Genomic DNA, 26,310 nt, shown 5'->3' on the forward strand with positions numbered 1-26,310 from the left:
AGACAGTACTTCAGCCAAATCGGCTAAAATCTGTTTTTCGTCAAGAAAGGTATGTTGGCGACTGCTGGAACGTATCCAGGGAGAACCAAAGAAGGAGGAGGTCCTTAAATGAAAACGGGGAGAAGTCCACCTCGCCCCGTTGTACCGGATCTTCCACTCCGGCCGCAAAGACGCTCGTGCCGGTGTTGCGTCAAAATGTGTGACCTCTGTGAATTCTGTGACATTCCTGGACCCCACACATCAATCCTCGCCAATAACTCGCCACAATAAGTTTTGGTTATATTTGAGGCTCCTTCATGTCTATTTGTTCGGTGCGTTGTACAATTGTACATTTTGACAGTCGTGCTATACAGTCCTCAACACCATTGACCTTGAAGAAAGGGACGGTATATAATCCCGAGTAATTGAGTCGTTTTTCAAGGTTGCGTCCATCCCCCGAAGAGCTTTCTTGTTTTTGCTGATTATTTATTTTTTATTTATTTATTTATTTTCGTTTCAGAAGAGGTGATCTTCTGTGTCACAGAATTCAACAAAGTCACACATCTTGTCGTAACAGGGGACAGAGGATGGGAGCTTGCAAGCGCACACAAAGAAAGGGAGGGGAAACCGAAGCGACAGAGATTAGATGAAAGATATATGGGGAGCGAGAGCGGTTACAACGGCGGCGTGGAGCATGTGGGGCGGGGGGATGGGGGTCGGCGGGGGGTGGTGGATGACGACGTTTTAGCGCGAGGCGAAGAGACAGAGAGATGGATGCAGTCGGGTCGGCGGGGTGAGGAGATGGTGTAATGATTAGATCACAGATACCCTTGAGCCTCCCTTCCCTTCCCTCCTGCCGCACGCGGAGATCTGGATATGCGCCGGCGGGTGGGGGAGAGAGGGGGAGAGAGGGGGGCGGGGTTGTAAACAGCCCCCGTGCACTGTCAGAGTTTATCCGGGCCGAGACACGTGGCGGGGCGAGTGGATCATTAGCGGAGCCTTGCCATTTACCGCGTTGACGTTTGCCCTCGGCGTCGACGCCAAACCCTCCCGGAGGGGGGGCTCCCGCCGCGGAGTTTGAGGTTAGCTTTAAAAACGGGGATGCGGGGATGGTAGCTCAGGAGGTAGAGCTGGTCGTCTAGTAATCCAAAGGTTGCTGGTTCGATCCCAGCCTCCTCCTGCTAGCATGCTGTAGTGTCCTTGAGCAAGACAATTAACCCCTAATTGCTCCTGATGGCTGCGTCCGTCGGTCTTTGAACAATTGTAAGTCGCTTTGGATAAAAGCGTCTGCTAAATGACTAAATGTAAATGTAATGTAAATGTAAAAACGGGGCCGTACATCGCGCTTCCCTTAAAGAAACGTGTGGATTAAATGATTTCGGCGGCCGGGGGCATTAATGGGGGGGGGGGGTCTATGCGCACGAAAGCCCCGGACCCACGTGTCGGAGGCCTGCGAACGCCGCGGATGTTCGGGTCGTTTTCCGGTGATGTCACGGCCGCCCCCGGGTAACGATTAAGAAAGGGGGAAGCAGGGCGAGACGGCAGGAGTGTGAATATTATTAGATGGTTTTGAATGCTGCCATCTAGCAGCCGCTGGGCGACACCGCAGGAGACAGCAGCTTGGAAGGAGACGACGCAGAGATCCCGACACGTAAACCAGGAATGCACACTCTTCATTCAGAGAACACAAAGCCTTCAAAGGGACCATTTTAAGAGGATCAGGGCATTTTGTAAATGGCCCGCTCATCTGACACGCCCGACAAATATTCTGACGCGCGGCTTCCGTCAAGCCTGCACAAAAGCCTGTGTATGCGGCAATTTCTCCGCGGACTCCCAGAACACAAACAAACGCCGCGCACGATAAGCAGCCGCACGGACTCAGGTCACCGCCCCCGAGACACGGCTATTGTGGTTTGGATTTGATGATAAATGGTCATAGTGACGCCTCAGCATTCGTGCATGCTTTTCACCGAGGAGGCCCGTGTTCCCATTCCCGGCTTTTTTTACCCCCGCTCTTCTTGTCTGTCAAGAGCTTCGCTCCGCGTGCCGGTATCCAGGCGAGCGTCGGAGGGCGTCAACCGAGGCGCGGCCGGCCGCAGACGCATTTTAGTCCAATGGAAGGCGGGTGAATCCGCTCTTATTGGTGGATTAAGGGAAAATGGCGTCTCTCCGGGGGGCAGAGCGAGAGGGAGAGCCGAGAAAGGGTGTAAAAGCAAAGAGGAGCAGATGTATTGAGGTCAGACGGAATGGGGAAAAAAAAGCAGGAGAGGGAGACTCAGGCAGACGGACATACAAAATGGATCAGGTGCGACTCAAATACGACACAGAAGTAGAAAACGGGATTTCCGAGAGAATGAAATAACAAGACAGGGGAGAGAGAGAGAGAGAGAGAGAGAGAGAGGCGAGCAGAGCTGTCAGTGCGTTTCACGGAGTTTAAAGTTTATGGGTTGTTTTTTTTGGGGGGTTTTTTGAGGGGGGGGGGGCACCTGAGAGGACACCAGCGGCTCCCAGGTAGCCGCGGCCACGTTCCCGGACAAGCCTGAGTCCACTCCACTCAACCACTCTACCAAGCCCTGTCCCGGATCAGATAAACCCTCGGTGAAGAATTGGCCCCGCCCCCCGTCCCCGTCCCCCGTCCCCGTCCCCGTCAATAGAGCTGTCGCCGATAAGATTGCAGCAGCGCCAACGGCCGAGGGAAAGCGGAAAACACCATCGTCCGGGAAGGAGATAAGGAACGGAGGAGTCGGGAAGTGTAAAACAGGAACAACGGCGATCAATTACTGGCACTGCGCAGCGATGCTATCCAATCCTCCCTCCCTCCCTCCCTCCCTCCCCCCATCCCTTGTTTATCTGCTTATTGGCGAGGGACGGCGCACACCCCGAGGTAGTAATCTCAAGGGGAGTGCCGTCAACGTGCCGTCAAGCCTGCGTGCGTGCGTGTGTGTGTGTGTGTGTGTGTGTATGCGTGCATGCGCGCGCGTGCGTGTGTGTGTGTGTGGGTGTGTGTGTGTGTGTGTGTGTGTGTGTGTGTGTGTGTGTGTGTGTGCCCGCGCGCGCACGTGTTTGTTTGTATGTTGAAAGTCTCATCAAATCTGGGTGGCGGAGTCATCGACAGGCACTTGCTTTTAGCGGAACCGTCGCGCGGGCGAGGTCCGAACGCACCAGAGCCTCTTTGTACAGTGAGAGGGCAAGAAGGCAGGACACCTCGACTACACCCCTCCCATCCCCACCCCCGCCCCCGCCCCCGCCCCCACCCCCCCCCCCCCCCCCCCCCGTCGTCTCTCCTCCTTTGGCTCCGCGGGAGGGGAGGGCGGACGGAGGGGAGGGCGGCCAGGAGACTTGGCAGCCATAGAGAAGTTGGGAGCCAGGCCCCAGGGCAGCCAGGAGGGAGGGGGTTGCTGGAGAGGCTGAAGGATGGACGGACAAACGGACGGATGGACGGATGGACGGACGGACGGACGGATGGGAAGGTTTCTGGCTGGTGTTTGTTGCCTCTCGCTCGTTCCCGGACAAGCAGCCCGCCACCAGAGTCACGTGACCAGCAGTGCAGAGCTTTGGAATCACATCTCAATCGCGCCGAGATTCAGTGTCCGCGTCCGGCTTCCAAAGGCCGCACCCGGACCGGGGTGTGGGTGGGGTTTTTTTGGGGGGGGATGGCGGAGAGGGGTGCAAAGAAAGCAACGCGGCCCGCCTGCCTACAGTTCTACGCCGTCACATCCGCAAGCTGCTAACCCGCTTAGCCCACGGCCCCGGTTGTCACCGAGCCTCCTTCACACCTCCTCTCTGCCCGGTTCGGGGTCCTTCCCCTGGCTCCCACGCTTCCTTTCCCAGGATCTCTCTCTCTCTCTGTCTCTCGTTCTCGCTCTCTCTGTCCCCCTCTCTCTCATCACTCCTCTCCTTCCTCCACATAGGATGATGGAAACCAGCCGACCTGGGCAGGGAGAGAAGAAAGGGAATCGGTAATTATGAAGGGCTTAGGAGACCTGCCTGCGTGTGTGTGTGTGTGTGTGTGTGTGTGCGTGCGCGCGTGCGTGCGTGTTCACTCGAATCCCCGCATCTGTCTCGTATCACAGCGCGGTACCGGCACGACGGCTGAGCAGGGGCAGGCGAAGGCTGGCTGGCACAGGTCCACCTCTTCCAGGAAAAAGTAGCCGCTAATTAAATCTCGTGTCTCGCTGACGTTGACTCGTAAGACTGGGAAGCAGAGGATTCCACTTCCTGGATTAGAATGTCTGCCACTAGCAGACATTCTAATCCAATGTGTTTTTGTTTTGTTTTGGGTTTTTTTCGCCATCATCTTCAATTCAAGCCCTCCAATTAAAGGGTGTGTGTGAACAGTGAAAGGTATCACCCAGCATTTTTTATTTCATAAGTTATTGTTACTTCATCAGTTATTGTTGTAGTTATTGTTATTCTAAGTTATTACCGTAAAATTATATTTTTGGATATAACATGGTCATTTTTATATTTTATTTTGTACTTTTCTACTGTTATTTTTAGGTTATATTTGTTCTTTATCATTAAGTTAAGTGTAGCCGCGATTCTGCACATTTGAATGTACATTTCTGTACTTCAAGATTCAAGATTCAAGAGGTTTATTCGTACGTTCATACATATATGCAGTGAAATGTCTTTGCAACGCATCCGGTGATAATGCACAGTAGTCACTAAACCGAACATACAGTAGGTGCGTAAAATCTCTGGGGGCCACTCTGGATCTACAGATAAAAAGTCCCAAAGTTGATCTTCCAGGGAAATGTTTCTATCCGCAAGTGCATCGCGGCCGCAGGAGGTCACTGCCGATGTGTGTTTGGTGGACACAGTGATACAAAACGGATACAGGTGCTAAAATGTGCATAAGCAACGAGGAGCGCCTGTGCAGGCAGCCGCTAATGGGCGGCGCCACAGGGTTCTGACCGACCATCCAAAAACTCTTTCACGCACAACAATGAATTGCTCGGACGGCGATGCAGGGACGGCCATTGAACGGAAGAACACGTGGGCGACTCAAGTTAAGGCCGTGGCCGCGCCTGTGTGGACATTTTTGTACGAACGTAGCGTTTTCTCTGCGCTTCTTCCTCCCGTCCGCGCGAAAACGGTGTTTCCAGGGTGGAGTATTCTCAGAGCTCTGTTGTGCTCCTCATGTCGTTCTGCGCTGTTTGACACCAAGTGTTATTAGGTATTTCGGTTTACTAGGTATGCATTCATGTGTGGATGAGGCCCTTGTCGTGATGGCAGCGGTCGACCGCCTCGTCCCTCACACGTTGGACGGTGATTTGGGAGGGAGAAGGGGGTTGTGCGGAGGTGGAGCGGGGAGGGGAGGGGAGGCGGAGCGCTTACCCTGCCGTTCACCTCGCCCCGCCACCAGCCGTTGGCCCCCGACTTTGTGTAGATCTTGACCAGGTCGCCCTCCTGCAGCGAGAGCTCGCGCATGTCCCGCGAGCTGAAGTCGTAGCGCGCCACCGCCACACCGATCACCTTGGGGGTGAACACTGCAGGGGGAGGGAGAGAGAGCAAGAGAGAGAGGGAGGGAGGGAGAGAGAGGGGGGGGGGGGGGGGGAAGGAGAGAGAGTGAGAGAGAGGCAGGAAGAGAGAGAGAGAAGGGGAGGGAGAGAGAGAGAGTGAGAGAGAGAGAGAGAGAGGGAGAGAGAGATAGAGAGGCGGAGAGAGAGAGAGAGAGAGAGAGGGAGAGAGAGGACTTTAGTAACCCGGTCAGTTTGATAGTTTAACAAAAATAAAGAATTAAATGAACCGACGTGACTACAGGGAATACGCATGAGCATGGCCGACAGTTACACACACACACACACACACACACACACACACACACACACACACACACACGCGCACGCACGCACACGCCCGCGAGACGGAGATGGACGCTATCCTCCCGTTCACCCCGGGAGATGCACTACAGCGAACATGGAGGATGTGACCCGTCTCCTAAGCCGACCTCCACGACTCCCCCTGGCCTTCGCCGTCTGTGTACCTGCGTACCGCCTTTCCGGCCGGCGGACTTGCTGGGGCCGGGTTCGCCCAACCCCGTGACGACGTCACAGGATGGTGCGATCGAGAGCAAGAGAGAAAGGTTTGCTCGTGTCATTCGGTTTGGGGAGCCGGACGTGGCGGCTGCGGACAAGGTGTCTGCGATGTGAAACCCGACCATCACCGCCTTGTTCCCTGCGACATACGAGGGTGGGCGTTATTTGGTGGTAGGGTTCCAGATCATTTGGAAGGGAGTGTGTGTGTGTGTGTGTGTGTGTGTGTTTTAGAGGAAGCCAGAGAGCAGAGGCAGGAGTCGTGTTCAGCGATAAGACAGCGTTGCGAGGGATCTCCCATCGAGGGGATTTTCTTTTCCCCCTAATCCACAACCTGACCAGCCCAGCTAAGCTGACAGGTTGGGAGGGGGCGGTGAGGGGGGGCGGGGGATCTGGGACCTCGGAACTCGGCCGCACCCGGCGGCGCTGACGGAATACAGAGGAGGAAAGAGGAGCGGCAAGCGAGCGAGAGAGAGAGAGAGAGCGAGAGAGAGAGGAGAAGCACTGGGACATTTGACGAGGTTTTGACACTTTCCCATTTGATATGAGCAGAATTTGCGTTGCTTCCTCTCTGCTTGGATACTGCGAATCTATTGTATCTCAGGTGGGTTACTGCAAGAAGAAACCACCAGCCATCGCCGGCGTTCCCAGCCTGAGTACTGGAGTACAATTTTCAGTCGTTGCCCGACTTCCCTCCCCGATATTGGCAAAAACGCTCTTGTGGACACACACAAACCACGACAAAAGAATATGGAAAATGGCACGGACGCGCGCACACCAACACACACACACAAATACACACACACACACACACACACACACACGGACGGACGGACGGACGTGAAAGGTGATGGAGATGAGCGGCAGGTGACGTGGATGCGCAGGCAGGGGGCGGGAGGCCGTGATGGGAGTGCGGTGAGCCATTCGCGCGCATGCCAAGCAGCCTCTGAAAGATAGAGAGAGAGAGAGAGAGAGAGAGAGAGAGAGAGAGAGAGAGCGAGGTGGAAAAGTGATACCTGTACCTGACCAGAAGGGAGCAGAGGAGGGAGGTACAAAGCTGTAGCCGGCAGGCGTTACAAAAGAGAGACCGCAGAGCAATGGGGCTATGGCGGGGCAAGCAGGGCGGGGGGTGGGGGGGGGAGAGAGAGAAGCAAAGGAGAAAATAAAAGCATGTTGGTTTATTCAAATACTTTTCGCAAAGGTATGTGACCCGCCGCAAGCTTTGCCGTCCGTCCTCGGAGGCCGGGGCTGTACAGTTGTTCATTAACGGAGTTGTGAGTGTGAGACGCAAAGTGTAGTGAAGCACGGGCCGGTCCAAGCTTTCCAAGGGCGTGTCTCCGGAGACGCCCTCCCACCCTCCCACCCCTCGGGTCTGGGCTGTCGATGTGCTGCGGGGGGTTCAGCATGAACAACAATCCGGGGGCCAGTCTAGATATGAGAAACTGACAAGGAGGAGACTTCCGCCGCCCGCCGGGGCCGACGAAGAAAACCACTAGGATCCCAGTCGGAGAGAAGTGAGTCGCGGCGGGGCCCCCGGCGGGATGCAGAATTAGGCTCCCGCCCGCCTGTGCAGACGCGCGCACACACGCTCACGCCGACTGCGACAAGAAGTCCAATTAGGAGCCCCGGGTAAACTCTCGAGCAATCTCGCACGGTAGCGTTCTGTGCTATACGTTCAAGCTACATCACGAAATCGCTCACGTCTTAATGCCGTCCGGCGTCTTACTGCACGGGCAGTCGGTGTTGCAGCCGGAGCTCTGCGCTAGCCGGGCATTTAGGCGGCAGACACAACCACTTTAGAGAGGGTTTTCTCCGTGGACACGCCCGCCGCGAGAGCCAAATCCGCAGAAGCACGGAGCGCCGATTAGCATACGGGCGCACGGCGGAAATGCAAATCGGTCGGCAAACGGAAGACACAGAAGTCGCGCGGAGGTAAACGCGAGGGGTGTTTTCCAGGCAGGATGCCTCGGAACGGCGACGCCGGGAGAAAAACAAATCTGCCGCGCGGAGCTGTCAGGATTGTTGTTCTGGGCCCGTACACGCGTACGTATCACTTTCAAGTGGAGAAGGAGCAGATTGGGGGCGTACAAAATGATGCAACCCGCCCGCGCCTCCTCTCCTGTTTTATTTAAATTTTTTACGGTTTACACACAATGGCATATGGTGAGACAAAGAAAACCTCACTTGAACACTACTGCGGCGATGATTGAAACGATTGCTTCAGAGCGGCAAAAGCCTGCCATACCAAGAGTCCGCAGCTCATTTTGGGATTCAGACGTAAATCATTTAACTTTTTCAGTGGGGGAATGAACACTAAAAAAGTCTAAAAGGATTTTCTTTTTTTCTTTTTTTGCTATTTTTCGCCTTTGGCTCTTGGAGACGGTCGATTGTTGTTGGGGTCGGGGGTCAAAGCCACCAGCCACTGCTGCAGCGATCACGCCAGCAGGATTGACTTTCAATACGCTAAAAATATTTCTTTGAGAATCCGTTCTTGACTTCTTTGAGGTCAAAAGAGTGGGTAAAGAATTTTCCAAGTCTTCGTCCATTTGTACGGTTGGAAACGAATGCGGGGGTGATAGCTCTATATCTGGGATTCTATATCTATTCTATTTCTATATGTAGGATTGATAACTGATATAGGTCAGAGATATGAAAAGTGTGCCTCCCGAAAAACCTTTAGCCTCCTTCTCATCAAAATTATCAAGTTTGGCAGAGAGTGAATCATCAATCGAGTCTGAATCGTGATTTACCTCTGCCAAAATTATTTATTTTGGGGGAATGCAAAGTGTGAATATATCTCAATATGAATCTATGCTAAATGCCCCGGCCTTTTTCTCCACATGAATTTAGTCCTCAGTAAATATTTTCAGGTTGCGATTCCAAGATACACTCACTCGTTCACTCACTGAATCTGAAACTGGTCAAGCTCCCCTTCCCGCGGCCGCCCAGCTGCCCCTGACTCGGGGCAGGGAGAGCTTCTTGATATTTTTTTTCCGCCTCGCAGAGAGGGATCGGCTCACAGGCGCGTCGGCCGACCGGGAGGCAGAGCGAAGCGTCATTCCTCCTGCGCCCGAAAATCGTTGTTGATTAACTTTTGATCCATTTGGCCTTTCTGTTTAGTTTTATTCAAAAAGATTCTCGCCGTGTTGGCAATCCACCGCCAGAAAGACTCTCCCCCACTAAACCCCTAGCAGTGGGCAGAGACTCCCGAAGAGACTCACTTGGGTTTGCAGATGTTTCCTCTGGTATAACATCCCTTTTAAATCGCTCTGGAAAAACTTTTCACGCCGGTGAAACAGATTTTCCATCAAATATGTTTTTTTGGGTTTTTTTTTTTTTTTTTTTCAAAAATCAAACCAAATTGGACCTTTCATGGCATGTTAAGATAAATTAGGTTCAGAGGACAACCTCGGTGACATATTACAGAGCACTGAGCTGATTCCACCCCTGACACGACTCAAGTCTGGCTCTTGACAGCCACCACGGTACAAAAAGCACTGTACCTCTCCCCGGGAGCTGGCAGCAGTACAACCCTGCTGCCAAACCCATCACCTCAACACCTCCCGCCGCCCTGCGGCACCGCGGCTCCACGGCATTACGCGGAAAAACTGACACATCCACTCCGAGACTCCGCCCATCGGGTTCCCAGTACGCAGGTGTCACCCCGGATTAAGGAAGCGACTGAATGAAAGAATGGACAAGGCGAGTAAAAATTCTTTCTTTCCTCTCGGATTCCTCTGGAAGGCTTATGTAAGAGCCAGGTGCAGAGGGCAGCGCAAGGTGTTTTTTAACAAGCTGTTATGTAAGTCCGGGTCAAAGTATTATAAGCTGGTCGGAGGGAGAAGTGAACCTGGATCAAGGTCTTTACCAGGCCTGGATTGTCACGATTGCAGTCCCTTGCGAAAAACTGGTTAAATAAAAAAATCTTCAAACATGTGACAGCCACGGGGGGTAAAAAAAAGCCGATCGCGTCTCTAGACGCTGCCAGATCTTGCTTCCGGAAGGCAAAAAAAACCAGCTTGTTCCTACTCGCAGGAAAAGGAGTCGCAGCGCTCAAGCCTTCACTCCCCAACCAGAAAAAAAAAAAACCCTGCCAGACAGATGACACACCAGAACATCCATCAGTTCAAAGTTCTCACACAACATCTTTTTAACTTTTCTTTTTATAAAAAATAAAATAAAATAAAAGATTTGCTGCCAAGGCATCCCCCAACGAGTCGACAAGCGCTTTTTCAAGCTATACCTGGCTGGCAAAAGACCTCCTATTTCCGACTCCAGATATAAAATAAAAATGCTATAAAATCCGGTTGTATATGCGGAAAGGAGTCGAGATGTACCGCAGCGACACTGCCACATAGTTGGCCATCGTAATGATCGGCGGTAAGTGATCGAGGTAAAAGCGCGGGGAGTATACTTCAAAAAACATGGCAGCAAAGAAACTGTACGTAATATAAATGATCCGTAGCTTGCGGAGCTAGTTCTGTCAGACAACTCAACGGCACCACATGTGGCACATCCTGGTGCCTATTTAAGCAGCCAGTCCCTCCTGCCCTACCTGCTTTGCTGCGCTCCCGTCACCTTTCCCGCATCCACCCGTTGGGCTGTACTCTCCTATTCAACGGGGGTATTGGAGGTCAACACTCCTATAATTCTAAGTATGCCTATGTTTGCTGTACACCTTGCTGGGAGTGACGGGCAGGGGAGCCCGGACGCCAAACCCAAACGATGCAAAATAAATAAAGATTATTTTGAAGTTTAGTCTCTCAGCATCGTTAGAAGTGTCAGAACTCACTGTTTCCGCCCGGCCGGTTGGCGCGGTGCACAGCCGAGTTCTCAGGCTCTTGGTAGGGGAACTGCAGCGTGGTGTCCAGGCTCCTGAAGCCCTCTCGAAGGGAATGGTGCTTATAGTACTCAATCAGCTCCTAGAACACACACACACACACACACGCGCGCGCCCCACACACACACAATCGCACAGAAAGGTCAGCGAGAACGATCTATAATTAATCACCTTTAAGCGTCAGTTACACTAGAAGGCCGTAGATTAATGTTAATAAGGCGTGTCAACAGTGATGGAGCGCTTGCACTCAACGCCGCATGGAAGCTGATAAAAGAATGTGGAGTCGGGTTATATTAATGGAGCCTGGGTCTGATGGTGACGTCTCGATAAGGATCTTTTTTTATTTTTTATTTTTTCCACTAAATTTGTTTTTCTTGAATTATTCGGATGACAGCAATAAGGCCTGGGAGTAGGAAAACCCAAGAGCCTTTACGCCATCATTCTTTCTGAGTTCATCTGTAACTGAAAAGAAAACAAAACGTACGTCTCTAATCAGCGCTACTTCCGTAACACACACGTGAGGCTAAAACGTTCAGGTTTCGACACCTCGCTAATGGGCGGTGAGGCTTTATTTACGAGCCACAGCAGGCGGGATTGGCGGCGAGAAAGAGAGAACGTGTAGAAAAAATAAAAAGAAAAGACCCACGAATATGCTCCGGAACTTCTTGTTCTCGGCGATGTAGAAGCAGCCTTCCTTGGTGAGGATCTTGATGTGCTTCACGTCGTTGTTGTACCTGAGGGCAGCGGTGGGAAAAGTAACTGAGTAACTGTAAAAGTAACTGCAAGGTATCACATGTTCCACCCCGCCACGTTTCACAGCCGATATGGCACCGTTAAGATGAGATAAGATGCGAAAGTCAAACAAAGACTGTATTCTCTACCTGTAATAGCAGGCTTCATAGATTAGATACAACTAATTGAAGGGTTTAACTGTGAAGTTTGAGCCTACAGCCTGTAGCGCTCATAGCTACTGTAGGGCTGGGTGTTGTATCATTATAATATCAATATTTTGATATGAGGCGAGATATCGTCTTGGATTTTGCTTATTGTTCTATAATAATCATCATTTTGTTAAATGTTGTCTTGCATTTCAGTCAGGCGTTCACAGAGGAGTTCCAATCGACGCCTCCACCTGCTCGGCCACAATAACCACATTTCTGATCATCATTGTTTCTATAATAATTCTTGTGCGTGAATATCTTATGAAGGCACCAACGATCATCCCCGAAATGTCACCAAATTATAAATATCGAGGTATCAAAGTAAAAGCCCTCCTTCGATCTAAGCTAACCGAGATTAACGCGACGAGGAGGGAATGTGTCTTCACACCGGAGGTCGTACTTTTACTATCGAAATGTGCAAGAATTTTTAATACTCTCAGTTTGAGTTTTTAATTTGACTGCAGTACTTATATATTATATATTATATATATTATTATATAGAGTATTTTTACTTTTTTATTTTCTTCTAAGTATAGACTGCCACTGCCCGCGGGCCATTGAATAAGTTATGAGTGTAATTTCCCCCTTTGTTCACCGCCATTGATTGGGGGGCCCGGTCCCCCCTTCCCCCTGAGGTCTTTGGGGGCCATTACTGCCCACACTGTAATGCATGGGGGGGACTTCCTTGCATTTGAAATAACAGGATGTTTGCAAAAAAATACGACTCAAGTAAAATCACAAGCTGCAGCAATTCCCGCATCCTTCACATTATAAAGCGTTCTCCACGTCGCACAGACGTGAATTGATGGTACCGGTCGCGTTGGCAACCTTTTGTGAAGGATAAAAGCGGACGTTCCCTCTCTCAAATTCCGCTCCGCTATTACCGATGAGATTCAACCGAGACGCGGTATTTTTTTTTTCTTGGGCCACCGTGAATTAAAATGGCCACGGCTTAGTTTGGCAAACTATTTCGGTCGGGCTCATCAGAAATGTGCCCTCGTGCTGCCGGCTGCTGTGCAGAAAGAAAGAGAGGGAGCGAAGCGTGAGAGGACATATCCACTTGAGCGACGACTCTTTAAGTTCCTGCAGCTATGTGGGACTGCCGGCCCCTCCCCACGCCCTCCACTCCTCTCCTTTCATTGTTCAGCTTCTTTAATAACCTTGAGCGGTTTCACACTCAAGTCTCCACGGTGCGTTCAGAGCACCGCTCCGCTGTGCGCACACAAGCAATTAAGACTTTGGTGCTCAAGAAACACAAAGGCCCTAAAAAAAAAAAAAGGGGGGGGGGAACCTTAAGGAAGTTAAATGAAGATTAAAGGGATGTTTCTGTCGCTGGCAGAGCCGAGCTGCCGGTGCGGTAACCCCCCGGGCGGGGGAGAGGGAGTGGCGTGAAGCTTGGATTCAGTTTTCACTGACCCGGGCATGTCCAAGGCCTCTTTCGTGAGAGAGAGAGAGGGAAGAAGAAAAAAGAAACAACAAAACAAAAAAGAAAAACTGCCCGTGCAAAAACAGTGACGCACTCCGTCTCGCTCCCCTGCGAGTGCAAACACGGGCGCGGCGTCGCGGCAGGGCCGGCGTGATTTGCAGCGAGATACTCTGTGTCTCGAAACGCAAAGTGTTAGGCAAACAGTGTGGAGCAATAGCTGTGAGTGGGTTGATTTGGTCTAAGAATAATTTCCCAATTTTTTGAGTTTTTGTTAATGCTTAATGCTGCAACGGATATTTGTCTGTTTCCTTGAAGAGGCAAAACAACTGAAATATTTATTATTAATATTTAGTGTTGCGTTCAACTCCTCTGGCCAACTAATGATCTCCTGACGAATGCAGCTTTGTTGCCAGTGCTTTATTTTGCTTCTGTGTTCGCTGCTCCGTAGTGGCACATTCAGAAGAACAGAGGTAGTAATAAAATAACAGCGGGAATCAGCCGTCGATGATATAAACCGACAGAAAAGCATGCAATTTAAATGGGGGAAACCAACGTAAATTGCGGAACGAATAAGGAGCGTGACATCGTGCAATGTCCAGTCTTCGATATTCAAAGTTCATACAGAACAGACCGGAATTAGTTGAAGGGAACTTCCAAGGTCGGACCCGTTGCAGTTCTAAGCTTTTTTCGCTCATGGAACAAACCCTTACAAAATACACCCGTACAAGGTAGTTAAGACGGTGGAAAAAGCGCCAGGCGCTTTGGTGCGGAGTGCCGTAAGCGAGAGGTCGATTTTGTCCATTGAACTGCGCTCAAAGGCCCTGTGAGCCTTTTCCATAGAAACATGAGATAAAGCCAGATAGAAATGACTTTGTAAAGAAGTGCAATAAATTGAAATGTGGGCTGTTGGATTTGCTAATTGATCAAGATCCGTTTTCAACACAAAGAACAAACATATATGTAATGCGTACAAACATATCCCAACTTAGCTCACATTTAAATGATATAATGAGTTATTTATGGCAGACTACTATAAAAACATTTTTCGTAATACTTTTTAACGAGATGACTGAAATTCCTTGTTTAACTTGAAGTGAATGCAGTGTCAGAGACGGTAGGTCACATTGTGAGACAATGTGAACGAGATCAAACTGTTGTAAGAGTTAACAAAGAGTTTTTCTTCCACATGATAACTCATAAAAGCATTTTTCAGACATAAAACGTGTCATCAAACTTTGTGTTAAAAAAAGATTAAAATCACTGTTGTTCCCGACACTCTTCTCCCTTCCACAACGTCGATGCACTTGGGATGCTTCACCATGTGGCCAGTGTAGACGGTCAAAAGCCCCGCTCCGCCCCGCGCACGTATGCTGCGCCAGCGCGCCTGGAGCTGTTCTACTGTTAGTGATGATTCACGGGAAGTGTTATGTGTGAACCTGTCACGTGTGATTCTGGGTTTCTTCAGAACCCTTTGGTAGTCCCTTTCCAATTATTTTTTTCACACTGCCTCCGCCTTCGCCTTCTTCCCATAGTGCATCCTGGTGCCATCTCTTCCCCAGGTAAACAATGCACACGCACTTGCCCTTCCACATGATATAAAATAAAACCTTATTCATCAGGCCACGCCACCTTCTTCCATTGCTCCATGGTCCAGTTCTGACGCTCACATGACCATTGTAGGAGCTTTCAGGGGTGGACAGGGGTCAGCATGGACACTCTGACTGGTCTGCAGCCACACTGCCCCACACACAGCAAACTGTGATGCACTGTGTGTTCTGACACTTTTCTATCACAGCAGCATTACCTTTTTCAACAATTAGTGCTACAGCAGCTCTTCTGTGGGATCAGACCAGACGGGCTAGACTTCACTCCCCATGTGCATCAATGAGCCTTGGGCGTCCATGACCCTGTCACCGGTTCACTGGTCGTCCTTCCTTGGACCACTTTTGTTAGGTACTAACCACTGCATATCAGGAACACCCCACAAGACCTGTTGTTTTTCTGAGCCAGTTGTTTAGCCATCACAATTAGACCCTTGTCAAAGTATCTCAGATCCTTACGCTTGCCCACTTCAAGAACTGACTGACTTGAAGGACTTGCTGCCTAATATATCCCACCCCTTGACAGGTGCCATTGGAACAAGATGGACAGTGTTATTCACTTCACCTGTCAGTGGTTTTAATGTTGCGGATGATCACTGTATGTCTTCCTGAATTGTAGTTACTTATAACAATAACAATGATAAATTACACGGTGAAAGGAATATGTATTTATTGTGTCTGTGTTGTGAAATAATTGCATTGTTTTTGCCTTTTCCTGCCCCAGATGCCCCAGATGCCACAGAAAAGCTGAAGGTCTCAGACAGCAAAGAAGCGGCAGGCAGAACGTGCCGCCTTAGAAGTCAGCCACTCTCCCCTTAAAAAAAGACTCCAAACTCAAAAAAAAAAAACCCTCAAACAAAGACTGAAACAAACCCTTAAAAAAACGAATAAAAAAATGCCCAAAAAGTTGCAACAACATCGCTGACAAAAGTAACTGCAGATGAAGTGCCTTTAAATGTACCTGTTGATTCCCCACACATATCGTTGAGGCTCATTTCATCAGGATGATGCACAGTTTGGAGGCTCCAGGAACAAGCAGTGTGCAGCTCTCAGTTTGACAGCGGTCCTTAAGAACAATATCCAGAATGTTTGCACATGGACGACAAGTGACCTAGACGATGGTTTTGTGAGAGGAACCGGCCTTTATCAGAACATGAAAATGTCTGGTAAACTAACGATAATGTTCCAGGAAGAGATTATATTGCAATAACAGAATTGCCAAAAAAAACATACCTTCTGTATTACAACATTTGAAGTAACATATGCTGAGGCATTTATTGGCCGTATAAGTGTTCATTATGACTTTTCATTACATCATATAGCCATGCCAGTTGATCACGCCATTCAGAGATAACTGCTAAATGACAATGCATGCCTATTAACAATTTCTGCTAATATAAGCCGTTGTTTTATTTTTAATTATTAATATTCAATTATATTATCATACAAGTAATAATCATGTATCCGCAACATTCTATCACTGGCTACGCGAGACCACCATGTCCAAATCCTCCATCTGCTTCCTCGCTACAAGCAACAAACAGCCTCCATGCAATTAATAAATAGGAGAAAAAAAACATTTCTATCAACCCATGGTTTTTAATCGAGCCATTTATGTGCGATACTCCAGAGAAAACGGCGTCTACTGGGTCCGTCACTGCAGCGCAAAACTCAGCAGACACGCGCAGAAGAGTCGGCGCCCCGCTTTCTGCATCGCTGTAAGGTCGCTACGGAAAATCCGGCCGTAATTCCGTCGCGGAGGCCGGCGAAAAGTTTAAATATTTGATACGGGAGATTTAGGGGAGAATATTTAAAGAGGAGGACAGCGGTTAGAGAAGAGTTTGAATGAAAAAATACAGGAGGTGCCCGATCCAATCAGATAGGTCCCGGATCATCCCGGATCATGTTCTGGCAGGATCCGGCACAGATTAAGCACTGGTGATATGTCATATTCAATTGTAGTTAGTTAGAACATTAACCTTCATAAATTCTTCAGTATTGCTAATATGGCTTGTATATCGCTTGGTCGTTCACTGACCTGGACCCCCTGCCTGCAGCTATACATAATATTGAAATAATATTATATACTTATATATATGTGTATAGCTAGGTATATTGGAGTTTAACTTTTAATTCACTGAATTCTAATTACAAATGCAGCCACGATGGTAATTGGTTAATCATGTTTCCATACTTCAGGAAGATAATGCACAAACAATTTTAAGGGTGGTTTCTTAAATATTAATTATATATACATGAAGCTGGTTGAGAGAAAGTCTTGATGTCTGTCTATTATTCTACAATGCAGAAAATTTAAAAAAATTAATGAGTAGGGGTGTCCAATCTTTTGACTGGTACTGTATATACAGTATATGAATGTATATGTGTATGAACATGTATGTTTTACACACTACCACACACACTCAAAACACTCTTTCTGCTAGTGGACATGCACAACAAACATTTCAGGTTGGTTCCTGTTTAATAACAAACAAACAAACACTAAATATGAAAGATTCATGAACATGAACATTCATCAGTATATATTTATGAATAAGATTTAAATGCAGTGAATTCAAAATGAATCAGGGAGGAAAAAAAGGGAGGTGGCTCGTTTGTCTCATGGAACTTACGGGAAAGTACATTTTGTGGATTGGAGAAGAAAACTTTGGTTAAAATGAATATTTTCCTATTTAGTCTTAAGATTACATGGGCGCCGACTTACTTTATGCTGATGGCGTATTCTGTGAACTCTCGACTGCGGTGGCGGACCAGGTAGGTGCTGTTCACCCTGTTGATGAGCTCCGCCTCGGCTTGGAGTCGCTCCATTGGCCCCGCAAACCTGGAAACCGCATCCAACAGGGAACCATTTAAAATGTACACTTTGAAGTAAGCTTGGGCGCCATATATTGATGTAATATTGATATTGTGATATGAGACCAAATAAGGCATGGGATTCCGGTTATCATAATATCACAATATAGTTAAATGTTGTCTTTAAGGCTGCATTACAGCCAATTAATGCAATTTCCTGAACCTCACAGACTGTTCGAGCCTTATTAATCAATGCCTCTGCCTGCCTGCTTGGTTATATCGTCCAAATGAATAAGGATTGCTTCTCATATATTTCTTATGTGCAAATATCTCAATGAAGGCACCAATTGCCATCCCAAAATATTTTCAAATTATTGATATTGAGGAAATATTGATATGACATTGCCAGCCAACTTGACGGCGCCACATGCTGCCACGCCCATATGGAGCAGCCTATTAAAGGAGGTGATCTCTCTTTCTCCACCTGCTTTGCTGCTTGCTTGCCATGTGGCTGCGCATCCCTCCACCTCCATTGCATCCACCAGCTCCACTGGCTCTACTCTGCTATCCAATAGGGGAATTCAAGCTCATCACTCCTTTATTTCTGTACGCCTATGTTTTGGCAACCCATAATCTAATCCAAGAGTTGAATGTCTTGTAAGAGTAACTCGATAAGTACAAATTCCCTTTTTAAACTAGTAAACCGCAAAATGCGGCAGCAGCTGGCCCATGACGACGGAATATCACACCAACGGAAGACAAGTTCCACCTTCTGTTTTCAATTTTCACTCTTGAGGGTGAACATTTGAAGCAAAAGGTGAAACTCGCAACCCAGCACAGACCAAAATCATGTGGAAACTGCAACACAGGGTTGCCTTATATATAACGACTATATTTGGCTTGTAAAACATACCATGGCTGGGTGGTGTAGTCAACCGGCTTTGGAACCTTTTGAGAAGCGAGAGAGAGAGAGAGAGGGAGAGAGAGAGAGAGAGAGAGAGAGAGAGAGAGGAAAAACATTAAATTCAAGTGTCATTTAGTTTGGTTTGGTTTGGTTTTGGCAGTTGTCCCAATGTTTTCTTGTACTTGTGTCTGCTGAACTGGGGATTTTTAAACAACACCAATAAATCAACCTACTTTTTTTTTATCTTTAGAGTGCTGTGTACAGGAATAGTGATGTACAGTGTTATCTGTTGGTAGGGTTGTGTAATTGGAGCAGGTGAATATCTGACTGAATTTCACATTGTGAAATGGAGCATTGGACAGAGGGCATTGATAAAAAAAACCCCAGATATTTCAGGTGGTGAATAAATCACATCAGTCGTTTATCATTCTTATTTTGCTCTACGATCCCGGAACAATTTGTCCCCCTTCCCGTTTTGGTTTTTTTCTTTTGTATTTCCTTCTGCTAAAGTGAAATTGATAACAAAATAAACAAATGGCTTGCATCACCTCCGGCTTAATTTCCGTGTTTCCTACATGACCGGGCCTAGAGGCTATTTCTTTTATGGCAGGTAAAATAAAAAATAAGAGAAAATACATCAGCCCACAACAAGGCTGGGGGGAGGGAAAAAAAATCGCTTTCCACAGTCTGGGTGATCTTGAGGCACTTTGTTGTGAGCAAAAATGGAGGCACGTTGGTAAAAAAAAAAAAAAAAGATATGGCAGGTGAGAAGAGCTGTAGAAGGAACGGCTGCTTACACATGGGCACGGCTTCACCGCGTCACTTGGAAAGAAGCCAACCTCTTTCGTCGACAGGATCCTACCCTGGAACCGGAGAGAGATATATATACTGTATATATATATATATATATATATATTGAGAGAGAGAGATAATTGCTTTACGCTCACTCTGTTTTCATAATTCTAAAGCAATTAGGGTTGCGACACAGAGCAGTGCAACGTGAACATGGCTGTTATCTAAATAACATGGCTTGGGTGGGAAGGAGGGGAAAACAGAGAGAGACAGAGGGGAAGAAATGAGAAGGAGAGTCTAACAATCAAAAAATATTGACATTCAATAATATGAAGTTATATTATTTTAATGAATATATGTTATATAGATATACCTGTACTCTATAAAGGTCATATTCTGTATTTGCAATTTGCATATAACTGGATGGTTACACTAACTTACAATACTGGCAAAAACAGCAATGATTGGTATATTTTACAACAATTATAGAATAAAATTATAAATAAATAACAAAATTAATACGCATGTATGTATTATCTTCTATATTTTTCAATGTGAGAATAATATTAACAAACTTAATTAGATCTATCAATCGGTCTGTCTGTCTGTCTATCACCTTTTGATATCAGCATTATATAGAATTACATGATGAAAGCAGTGTTTAATCATCATAAATGACGGAAAACTTAAGGTGTCAATATATCAGATTTACACACACATCAGTAGCGGCTACGAAAGCTCAACGTCCAGCCACCACGGTCAAACCCATGAATGACTTTAGTTTCGGGTGCCGGCGTCGGATGTGTGGCGTTTTTCGGCGGCACAGGTTCACATTGAAGGGGCAGCGCAGTGCGGTAATCTCTCTTTTGGACTGACTGACCCTTTTTATTATTATTTTTTTTAATCTTTTTTTAAATCTGTAGCCTGAAACTAGAGTTCCAGCTGCCGTTCAGCGGGACATGATCTAACAGTACGTGCCGACACTGAGTACTTTTTCTCACCGCATCGTTCGCTTTCATCCGGGTGAGGTTTAAAGGGGACTCGAGCGTCCCCGGGATGTGGGCTTCATTGGATAACAGCCGTCGTAAAGTCACACGGTTGGTCTAATGGCGCCTCCATCAGTGCATTCTTAACAGCGCAGATGAGACCGCGACATAGCGTGGAAACGTCGCTTTTGTTGGGCTTCTTTTTTTATTTTTTTTATGGCCCCGGCGCGCCGAGGGAGACGGGCGACTCGCGACCCGAGCGCTTATGGAAAAGAACGAAAAGAAAAAAGAAAAGGGAGGAGCCTTTGCCTCAAGGACCATCGACCCTTCAAGGGCCCGATGCCGCACAAAGGTAGCGAGGGCTCGCGCTTTGATTGGAAAAGTCCTTGATGCGGTGCAGCCGCCGAGCCCACACTGTACCGCGCCGCGCAGGAAGGATGGAGAAAAGCCTCGCGGACGCGTTTAAATCAATGCCGTCGCGGAGGAGGCGTCGCAGCCTTTGTCGAGCTCTGTGCGTGGCCCAACCGAAACCCGGTCCGCTATTGCAGAAACCACTTACAGTTACCCATTTACAAATACACAGAGGCCACAGAAGTGTGGCCTCTGTGGGACCGGCCCTGGTTGCGGTATTTGGTGCAGTAGAAATGTGATCGACCTCACAACAGAACTCTCTCATGCAGATTAATGAAGAAGGGGGCGACTCCATCTGTACAGATAAATATGCACCCACGCTTGAGAAATACACTGAGCTGGGACTGTTGCCGTGTCGATACGTGTCAAGTGCCCATCATGGAGAGTATATGCTTTCAAATTTAAATCATACGGAATAAACTACATGCTGTATCATCGATAGTTAAGCAGCTGGAAACAACAGTTTGTCTTCAGGTCTCCACCATTCAGGCGGCGCTGTCGCTGGAAAATGTCATCATGGTGTGACAGCCAAATAACAATACCTCTAAGCGCTAAGTGGAGAAACCTTTCAAAGGCTCACCTATTAAAAGGCTTTGTAACAAAAGAGAATATCTTTATTCTCCAATCGCCAGTTTGCGTTCTAAGCTTATAGGCATTCTTCCGCCACTTAACAGCCTTGCACGAAGTTACGATTTCTCAACTTTTGCCGTCATGCCATCGAGACAGACCAGATGTTGTTTGGATGTCGAAATGTCACATTGGCTTGTGGCATTAAAGTCTAAAGGAGTCGAGAGACCAAAGGCGACGACGCGTCGAGAAGGCGTCGGGCCAAGCGGAGCAGGGATAGATACGGGAGGAGAGCGAGACGGCGTGTGACCTCTGACCTGCCACCAGGGGCTGTGAAGGTCGGCGCAGATGAGCTCGATGATGTCTCCGGTCTGGACGTTTAGCGGCGGACCGGACGCGGGGCTGGGGACGCCGAAGTAGTTCCTGATCACCAGCATCTTGGGCAGACCTGCACACAACGGAGGAACCGGACGGTGAGGAGCTCGTTCTGGCGTCTGCAAGGCAACTTCCTGTCGAGCGGGCTCCCTTTGAATCTCAGTCGCGTTTGAAAGATCTTAAAGGTGCTCAAAGTTTGACAAATCCTCAGTGGATTTGAAGGGAACTACGTCAATTTGTTGATACGTACTTCTATGCGCACGTGGTAAACTGGATAGATTGGTAATGTCTTGAGTCTAAAGGGCGTATTTACCATTCAAAGGGTGTTGGTGGCTCAATGAAACTATTCAAAGCATTGATTACAGTCGGTAATGAGGGGTATACATTTTCCCAATCAGTCGCTCACACACACACACACACACACGCACACACACACTCACACACACACGCACACACACACACACACATCAGTGGTGGTCTATTGCCCCAAGTGATTTGAGAGTCGCTGATTGTTCATTATCATCCTCCGGTTAAGCAACATTGCGCTCTGGTGCACATCTTGTTATCTAGCACCGATAAGACGGATAGAGACGAGATAGCGTTTGTTGTTGTTGTTGTTGTTGTTGTTGTTGTTGTTGTTGTGCTGTCTGCACTTTGTTGACTGCTTCACTGCGTTCTTGTCGTCCTGGATACATCAGCGCAGATATACTGTCAGGGAAATACTCATCTTCAAAAGAAAACGTTTCTTCCGACACATAACTCAACTGTGTTCATAAGTACTGGGATTTTGAAGAATCCACTGGATTTTGTTGGGATGCACGAGATGGATTTTTTATTTTATTTAATTATTTTTTTTTTATGCCGATAACAAATAATTACCTGCTTCTCATGGCCGATACCGATGAGATAACTGATCATTTCACATTGTTTTTTAAAAAGAAGTTCATAACCTGCAGTTTATGTACACCTGAGGGTAAGAAAATATGTAGTGAGCGAAGATGGATGATTGAATATTGCAAAGCTCTGACCTGACCATATCTAACTGACACAAAAACAAAGAACAGTTCTGACTCTTCAAATGGCTCATTTATTTTTCTAGTAAAGTACATCAAAAAACTTCACAAACATACCTTGGCTTTAATTTTTGCATTTTGCTTGCTTAAGGGAAATGCTTTGACATAATCTGTCGAATCAGACATGTCAAAGAATAAAATACAGGTTATTAGCAGTCGTACAGTTATTAGTAGTGCATCACTCAATATAAAAATAAACTCAATATAAAAATAAAGGCTTTTTTAAAACCGAAAGCCTATGGCTGCTTAGTCTGGAGATAAAACACATTGATAAAGATATATAGTAGACTCTTATGCTTAATAAAGAAATGGAAAAGGGTGAGGACAGCTATGCTACTTTTAGTGCATGAGGATAAGGTGGGTTTTTATATACATTGGCTTTCAGAGAACAGAAAGCGGATCAAACATTTTGCTTTACAATTCTAAATTAATTAAATGCACTGACATCATCTGTCAAATCAAACATGTCAATATATTAAACACAAGTAATTGAAGCAAAAAGTAAAGTGCATCCCTAACTACAAAAATAAAGGCTTTTATAGAACAGAAAGCCTATGGCTGCGCAGCCTGCAGATAGAACACAATGACAAGAGGCATATAGTAGACTGGCCCCTATGTTATTTTATACTTAAAGGTATCCAAAGGACTTTGCTTGTAAGCAACTTGTTTTGTTTACATTCACATTTTCACCCAAATAGACAAGTTTTCTATTTATGTTTCCCTAATATACAAGCTGAATACATCTCCTACCTCATACAACCTTTACAAAGTCCATTTTCTTTGCTCTTGCATTGTTTACACCCGTCCTTTTGCCCGGGTTAGGGGAAAGCTATGCTCTTTCGAGGGCACGAGGGGGAGATTTTTCTTGATAAAAAAAAAAAAGAAGAAGCATCTCTGCCTTCTCACATCTGATTGTTTCTTTTCTCATCAACCACATGAGCAGGAGCAGAAAACAAACGCTCACTGTCGACGCTGGCGCGAGGGGCTGACAGGTGTTTCCGTGCAAGTTGGCTCCAGGATTGGGAAACAGGATTTGTTGCCTCTCCAGTATTCCATTGGGCTCTCAGTCCTGGGAATCTGAGAGATATCCTATCCTATCCTAGATATCCCATCTAAAAGTAGAACCAAATAACAATATTATCATGCTCTGGTGTATTTTTTGTAATAGAAGTTGAAAGCTTTGTTAATCTAAACATTGAATTGCGCTAAACAAGTCACCCGCACCTCCGTTTGGGTGCCTGCCTGCTTTTCTGTGAAATCTGTGTTCTCTTTCGGGATTTCATTGTGCATTTCCAGCAAGGAATTGTTGTTGCCGTCCGTCCCGGTCTTCTTTGCTCGCGGCTCGTCTGGCTTGTCAGCTGTTGCACCATCCTTGCCGTTTCTTCTTTTTCTTCCACATTTCTGCTGCTTGTCCCTTTTCTTCCAAGGTTAAAGTGGAGGTCCTTTTATCTAGGGTCCAAGATTGTCGCGAGATAACAAAAGGGGCGCTGCACGGATGTGACCGAATCGCTGGTCGACTGCTTGTGAATGAGGTGCTCTTGGTTTTCACGCCCTGGTTTGTTCCAACGCTCTTGTTCAACAGACGTGTTCAGGCTTCGGCGGAGGGGATCACGTCTGCTACTATGGTTGTAGCTGAGCTAATATACAGTATCTAGTCATTTGTTCACGCGAATCGAGAATGGTCAAAATGTTTTCAATTAGCACCCATTGATATATGCTTAGAGATGCAGGTAATTGATGATGTACTCGATATGTGGCAAGCACTCACTTCTGCTCCAACTCCTACAAACTCCTCAGCATATAAAACGTGCTGTTCCACTGCGTGGCTACAGTACATGGTGTGGGAGCCATGTGGTTTTCACGCCCTATTGTCTCTGTAAATCTTGCAGACGGGATGCAGCAAGTTGGGAGTGCTTGATATGCCCTCCCTTCTTCCTCCCAATCAAAACACGGTCGGATATACTTCTTTGGCTCAGTACACCCTCGTTTATGGCAAGCTGTAAAATGTGTGGCCATATTGCACAGGCTGCCCATCCTTTGTTGTGTCCCACTGCCCAAACGAGCTTTGCAGATCCCTGTCGGTGAACCCCAGCACTCCTGTGCATGCAATACTGTCCTTTTCATGTTGAAGTCTTCATCCAGCCACTGAGCCGGTAAACTACATACTCACTGGACGAACATCAAAAGTGCATATCTTCATAGTAAGACTTATGTCGCTTAGGGTGGTATCAATCAGACTACGAATGTGTGTGGCGACCACATCATACAGTGCAGGTAGATTGGATTATATTCAGCTAATTGTCATTGCTTAAGTACTGAGACAACGAAATGCATTTCTCTGTATTTCACCCATCCTAGTAACTCACGTATCTAGGAGCAGTGGGCTGCTATGTAGCGGTGCGCAGGGAGTTAGGGGGTTAAGCGTCTTGCCCAAGGACACATCAGCACGCTATCAGGAGGAGCTGGGGATCCAACCAGTTTTCCAATTACTAGACAACTCACTCTACCTCCTGAGCCACTGCCTCCACACTGTCCAGTATATTGGGGTTCCAAATGCGCCATTAGCTGTCAAAGTCCTTGGTCTGGTCAAGGCTGGTCTCAAGAAAAACCAAAGGAACTCGGTGGCTGTGCATCCAAGAGCATTATGTGTGTGAGCGAAATATACACACACACACACACACACACACATACACATACACATTCTGGCTTCTATAATTATATAATATAATTAATTGTCTGTGTTGTATTAAATACACAGTTAAATCCTCCTAAATTAAACTTACCTTATCGCACCTACACAAGAATGTCTGTGTGTGTCTGTAAAAGTAGTAGGATTTAAAGGTTGAACTCTTATCAAAACGGTTTCACATTGTGACTTCATATCACATGGAATATGGAGGAATGATCTTCTCCTGGACGGTCGGTTTAAAGGAAAAAAAAAATAAATAAAATTAAATAAATCAAACTTGGTTTTGAAAATATGTTGAAGGATGAAAAAAAAACCACAGAGGAACACAAATCTGTAAAAATGTTCCTTCTAGAAAGGTTTTTTCAACTTCTTTGGCGGCTCGTGGCGATTTTAGAAATGCGCGACAATGCAGGTTTTGCTGCGGTGAGAAACACACACGCGCAAACAAACACATGTTCGTGTGCATATGTTTGTGTGTATGACATTTCACTGCATATATGTATGACCCCATGTATATGTATGTGACAAATAATCCCTTGAACTTGAACTTGAACTTGAACTTGCAGTTTTCAAATTCCTGTTGAACAGGCACAACCATACTCACTGTTTACGTGCACCGACGCTGGCTACTTCATATTCCTTTAACGCATCGTTGTTGTGACGACAACCTTTCAGGTGACTTATGAGATTTGCTGTGTTTTGTACTCGTACGCTCTCCCTCCTCTCGGACCCCTTGCGGAACACCTATTGTAAATTGCAGTCTCATCTTCCTCTGAAAACTGTGAAAAACATCCACACCGGGGATGACACGTTTGGCTCTCTGGTCTACACTGCGTGGCTCCACCCAAGTGCAGCAGTCGGACGTCATGAACGT

General features: G+C 47.2%; 1 protein-coding gene across 1 annotated transcript in view; it reads right to left on the reverse strand.

Annotated features, from left to right (window-relative positions):
* Positions 1-3,373: 3,373 nt before the first annotated feature.
* Positions 3,374-26,310, reverse strand: part of vav3 (vav guanine nucleotide exchange factor 3) — a gene marked incomplete at its 5' end in the record, with an annotated part of 88,991 nt that continues 66,054 nt past the window's right edge. Inside the window, 9 exons of the mRNA XM_080020271.1 lie at positions 3,374-3,910; positions 5,320-5,471; positions 7,034-7,120; positions 10,810-10,939; positions 11,504-11,591; positions 17,551-17,667; positions 18,553-18,587; positions 19,341-19,406; positions 21,617-21,747. Of these exons, the coding sequence (XP_079876397.1) occupies positions 3,866-3,910; positions 5,320-5,471; positions 7,034-7,120; positions 10,810-10,939; positions 11,504-11,591; positions 17,551-17,667; positions 18,553-18,587; positions 19,341-19,406; positions 21,617-21,747 (851 nt within the window). The 3' untranslated portion in view covers positions 3,374-3,865. The remainder of the gene's footprint in view (positions 3,911-5,319; positions 5,472-7,033; positions 7,121-10,809; positions 10,940-11,503; positions 11,592-17,550; positions 17,668-18,552; positions 18,588-19,340; positions 19,407-21,616; positions 21,748-26,310) is intronic.

Source organism: Zeus faber, assembly GCF_960531495.2.
Source record: "Zeus faber genome assembly, chromosome: 19".
In the NCBI taxonomy this organism is placed as follows: Eukaryota; Metazoa; Chordata; class Actinopteri; order Zeiformes; family Zeidae; genus Zeus; species Zeus faber.